This window comes from Neomonachus schauinslandi, chromosome 16, assembly GCF_002201575.2.
Source record: "Neomonachus schauinslandi chromosome 16, ASM220157v2, whole genome shotgun sequence".
NCBI classification, from domain to species: domain Eukaryota; kingdom Metazoa; phylum Chordata; class Mammalia; order Carnivora; family Phocidae; genus Neomonachus; species Neomonachus schauinslandi.
In genome coordinates this window covers 14,653,346-14,658,688 of record NC_058418.1, presented here as the reverse complement: position 1 = coordinate 14,658,688, position 5,343 = coordinate 14,653,346, and the positions used below count along the sequence as shown (strand labels likewise).

Below are 5,343 nucleotides of genomic sequence, written 5' to 3'. Positions count from 1 at the left end.
CTGCTCTGATCTCATAGTGCTCATTTCCCTCTAAGGATCCTGGCTCAATGATATTCCCAGAATACGTCAGACATCTTCCCACCACAGCAACCTCATATTTGCTATTCCTCCTCCCTTTTTTTTAAAGATTTTATTTATTTACCTATTTGACAGAGGGAGCGCAAGCAGGGGGAAAGGCAGAAGGAGATGGAGAGGGAGAAGCAGGCTCCCCGCTGAGCAGGGAGCCCGATGTGGGACTCGATCCCAGGACCCTGGGATCATGACCTCAGCCGAAGGCAGACGCTTAATGACTGAGCCACCCAGGTGCCCCCTTTTTTTGGCTTTAATAACCCCCTACTTTCACTGAGGCTTTTCTTAGCTTAAATGTCACTTCCTCAGAGAGGCCATCCTGAACCCCCCTATTTAATAGGGCACTCAGTAATCACACCTCTGTCCTTTATTTCATTTGCACTGATCTCCAGCATAACAAATCATGATCCATCTAAAGAGGATAGTTCTTTTCCATCACATATTTCAGCACAGCACTGAGTAAAAAAGATAGTAAATGATTTGTAGAGAGATCATATGAAGTAGTTAAGGGAGAGAAGTGGTGAGAGTGCTCACTGGGCTATTTCTGACTCTCTGAGGTCCCAAGGTCCCTAAAAATGAGGTGGAATTTCTGGAAACAAAGTGAAAACATCAACTTACCTGGGACATGGCTTTACAAAGTCCAACAGCCATTCTTCCTTCCTTCTTCAATCTTCTCTTTTGGAGAACAAGGTCCTGAGAAGGGAGAATTAAAGGGAAAAAAAATGGCAGACCAGCCCTATGTTGCTGACCTGAGATTCACAAAGATAGAACTCTTGTCCCTTTAAGGTCTCCACAGCCTCCTTACATGGGCCAGCCCTATCCTCTTCCAAGATCTGAGAAAAAGGCCAGAGTTGAATTTAACCCCTGAAGTCCTGACTGATATTAAGAACATGTAGCCTAGGGCGCCTGAGTGGCTCAGTTGGTTGAGCGGTTGAGCGTCTGCCTTTGGCTCAGGTCATGATCCCAGGGTCCTGGGATTGAGTCCCGCATCAGGCTCCCTGCTCAGCGGGGAGCCTGCTTCTCCCTCTCCCACTCCCCCTGCTTGTGTTCCCTCTCTCACTGTGTCTCTCTCTGTCAAATAAATAAATAAAATCTTTAAAAAAAAAAAAACCATGTAGCCTAAACTCAACAAAATCTAAATGGCCAACAAGCTGGTTTATGATCTGCCACCTGGCTGCCCCTTAGATTTCATTTCCTATCCTCATCCCCCTTGGCTCACCCTACTCCAGGCACAGGGGTTTTCTTACAGTTCCTCAAACACAGCATACTCCTTCTTCAAGGCTGTTGCCTTTGCTTTTCCTTCTTCCTGGACATGGCTCACTCCCTCTCTTCATTCCTATTTGTGCTCAGTTGTCACCACATCAGAGGAACTTTCCTGAAAATTCTATCTAAAGAGAACCTCCCTTCTCTTTTCCCTTATCCTGATTTTTCTTCTTAGCATCTGACACCATTGGACATGTTTTTTTTCTCTTTATTGTTGTCTCCCCAAACAATAGTGTAGGATCTAATAGAACTAGGATTCATTTGGTTCATTGGTGTATCTCTGGTGTTAGAATAATGCCAGAATCTTTGCAGGGGCTCAAAAAATATTTGTTAAATGAATAAATAAATCTTGCTGTGCCTCCTGTAATATAAACGGCAATGTTACACATATTGTATATGTCATTATCTTACTTAATCTTCACAAAACTGCAAAGATAAGTATTATTATCCCCATTTTACCAACAAGTAAAACTGAGGTTCAAAAAGCTTAAACAACTAACTCAGTCATTAAGAGTTAAAACTGCAATGAGACTCAAACTGGTCCTCTTTCAAGAGCCTACAATGTCTGAATGAAATATGTAACATAACCTGGGGAATCAATGCTATATATTTACTAGAGAAGCATCTTCAGAGCCGGCAGATATTACCTTTATTACTTCACGGGAATACAGCTTGAGGCAGGCATTGCTCATTTTTAATACAAACCAATAACAAATTGCACAGTCCCCTCAGAGCCAACATTTCTTCATTCTGAAAGTGAGCATAGTTGTGTTTGACCTAGAATTTAGGATACATGACCCCCTAATTCTGGGCTACTCTGCACTAGCCAACTCACTGTTTAAGGAATTTATTTCGTTAGCGCAATGCAGCTTCAAATTGTCCATAAAAGCCTTTGCAACCTGAGAGAAGAATCAATAAAGTATTCTCTGCATCTGGGAACCCTATATAGCATCTGCATAAAAGAAATGTCTTTTAAATTTCTGTTTGCAAATAGCTGTGTATCACTTGGGTAATGTTTTCCAAGTTTGAGATGAACATCAGTCTCTGAAAGAAGCTGATTTTAAAGACTTGGGTTTTATATAACCCCTAGGCACATGCTAACTCTCCACTCCTTCACCTACTGGCTACATGACCTTGGGCAAGATACTCCATCTCTCAGAACATTTCTTTCCTCACTGTCAAGACTGCATGAGCCAATTCCTGGCATAGAGAAGTGCTACCCTTGTTCCTGCCTACATTTTATACACACATTTGCAAAGGAAATGAGAACATTTTTCTTTATTAACTGAGAAAGTCAGAACCAAAATTTAGCTCACTTGGTACATAAGAAAAAGAGCCATGGATCAGCCTCTCTGAGCACCAAACATGGAAGAGTTTTGACAAAGACAAAGCTAAAATCTCAAAGTCCATGGTCTAAGGAGAGAAAGACTGGGTTTCAGGTTGAGCTTTCCTCCCCCAGAGGCAGTCAATTTGAGGATGGTCTCACTACAGTGTCTTTAGACTGGGTCCTGTGACTCACAAGGAAGAGACCCACATCAAGATCCCATATCCTAGAGGTTCCTAGTCCAAGATCATGGACAATCCTCTTCAAAACCCTTAGAACTCAGGGCCCCCATTTTTCATTCTCACAATATGGGAAAGATCAAGAGAGTTTAGTGATTAAAAGCAAGGACTCTCAGGGCACCTGGGTGGCTCAGATGGTTAAGCATCTGCCTTCGGCTCAGGTCATGATCCCAGGGTCCTGGGATCGAGTCCCGCATCAGGCTCCCTGCTAGGCGGGGAGCCTGCTTCTCCCTCTGCCTCTGCCTCTCTCTCTCTCTCATGAATAAATAAATAAAACATTTTAAAATAAATAAATAAATAAAAGCAAGGACTCTGGAGCCAAAATGCCTAGGTTCGAGACCCCGTTCTGTCATTAATTAACTGTCTGAACTTGGGCAAGTAATTTTAATCTTTCTGTGCCCACAACCACACACTAGGTCCCACACAATCAAGCTTTCCATCTCACATACTCATACAAATTTTCACCCAGTCACACACATACACTATCCATGGTTACACAAGCTCATATGTAATGTCAAATACCTATGTAGTGGCATTAACGCAAAGATAAATGACACACAATTACTGAGAGAGACAGTCCCACGCAATCTCACACACAGTGACATACCACACAAGGTCACACATCCTGTCATCATTACTCATACAAATTTATACCTGCAGAGAGAAGATGGACACAGGTACATAACCACACCTGCTGTCACACACAAACACTGTTATATCCTCAGAGACAAGTGGTCAAACATAATCACACACATTCATACTGCGACACACACAATGTCACACCCGCAGTCTCTCACAAACCCATATACAGTAACACACAGTTATACCTGCAGAGACACACACACAGTTTTACACCTGAAACATACAGTCGCACATAAGCACACACGCGGTGACAGACAAGATCACATTCTGTCACAGCACGGCCTCTCACATAGTTCGACAGTAACCCCAGAGGCACCCACCCCGGTCCCACCCCTGTCCCTGCCGGTCCACCCGAAGCCCAGTCCCGACCTCCGGCTCCCGCGCGCAGCCAGGCCCAACTCACCTCCCGGCGCCGCGGGCTCTGGAAACCCGCCCAGCGACCCGAGAGCCGCGACGTCCCCTCCCAGAATCCCCCGCGGGGTGAAGCTGAGCAGGGACTGAGGCGCGCGGGACCTCGAACTCGGCTGGAGAAACATCCAGCTGGACTGGACGCGGCTGTTTTTCCTTACGACCCCGCGAACCACGAGTCCCAGAACGCTTTGCGCCGCGGCCTTCTTTGCTGAACTACACTTCCCAGAGGATCCCCAAGGCCCGCCTCTACTCCGCGCCTGCGCAGGCGTCCGCGGCTGAGGGTGTCTGAGAGCTGTGTGCCGCCCTAGCAGATCTCGGGCGCTCAAGTGCCGGTGGCCGCCTGTGTGTGAGGAAACCGTGAAGCTCCGCGCGTCCGTGACTGTTATTGAATGCTCAGGTGTGGCGATCTGTGTGTGACCGTCGCTGCACACTTTTATGACTGCGCACCACGGAGCAAAGTTTTCTGTCAGTGCCGTGAGCTTCTGTATTTAAAATCACGTCCCGGGGCGCCTGGGTGGCTCAGTTGGTTAAGCGACTGCCTTCAGCTCAGGTCATGATCCTGGAGTCCTGGGATCGAGTCCCGCATCGGGCTCCCCGCTCAGCGGGGAGTCTGCTTCTCCCTCTGACCCTCCTCCCTCTCATGCTCTCTGTCTCTCATTCTCTCTCTCTCAAATAAATAAAAAAAATCTTTAAAAAAAAAAAAAAAAAAATCACGTCCCGTGATTGTGGGTCGTTGTGTGACGCCTAGAATGTGAGAGTGTTTGTGGATTTGTGAGAGGGACTGTGGCTGACTTTGGGCGACGATTTCTTTGTGTTCTTACCCCAGAGATCGAAGGAGTTTACCTGTGACACGCGGTGGGGCTTTATTTGTTTCTGGGCCTGCCTTTAGTGTGGAGCGGGTGGGAGAGGTTTCTTTGTGTGCCTTTGTGTGTGACTGACTCCAGATTAACTGTTCTCCCACGCCTATGCTATCCCTCAGCCCCGGCCATGGGCCGGGTCACTGTTACCTTCGTTTTTATATCCTTTCTCTACTTAGACCTAATGTGATATCACAGAAGGGTAATTAGATTCCGTTTGTTAGGAAGACGCTCATTGCACCAGAGCCCTTTATAATGTGATAACCGGAGCCCCGGGGGTTCTCTTGGTGATGCTTCCACCTTTTCACCTTACAACTTCAGTTAGGGCCCAGCTTCAAGAAAACTATCAGTCAGGAGGACAAGAATGTGAGCTCCTGAGTGATGTTAAAGAAAGCCACAGCTGAATGGTAGTTAAAGAGGTGTTTTTTGTTTTTGTTTTTTTTAAAGATTTTATTCAGGAACAACTGCAGTAGGGGAGAAGAAACTTCAACATAGAACTGGGCTCAGTTCCAATACAGCAAGAACAAGTAGGGTTTAA

General features: G+C 46.0%; 1 protein-coding gene across 1 annotated transcript in view; it reads right to left on the bottom strand.

Moving 5' to 3' along the window:
- ZNF527 (zinc finger protein 527) overlaps positions 1-4,100 on the bottom strand; it is a 202,213-nt gene extending 198,113 nt beyond the window's left edge. The window contains exons 1-2 of the mRNA XM_044922196.1: positions 3,941-4,100; positions 688-762 (exon numbers count right to left, since the gene is read on the bottom strand). Of these exons, the coding sequence (XP_044778131.1) occupies positions 688-720 (33 nt within the window). The 5' untranslated portion in view covers positions 721-762; positions 3,941-4,100. The remainder of the gene's footprint in view (positions 1-687; positions 763-3,940) is intronic.
- Between the last annotated feature and the right edge of the window lie 1,243 nt (positions 4,101-5,343).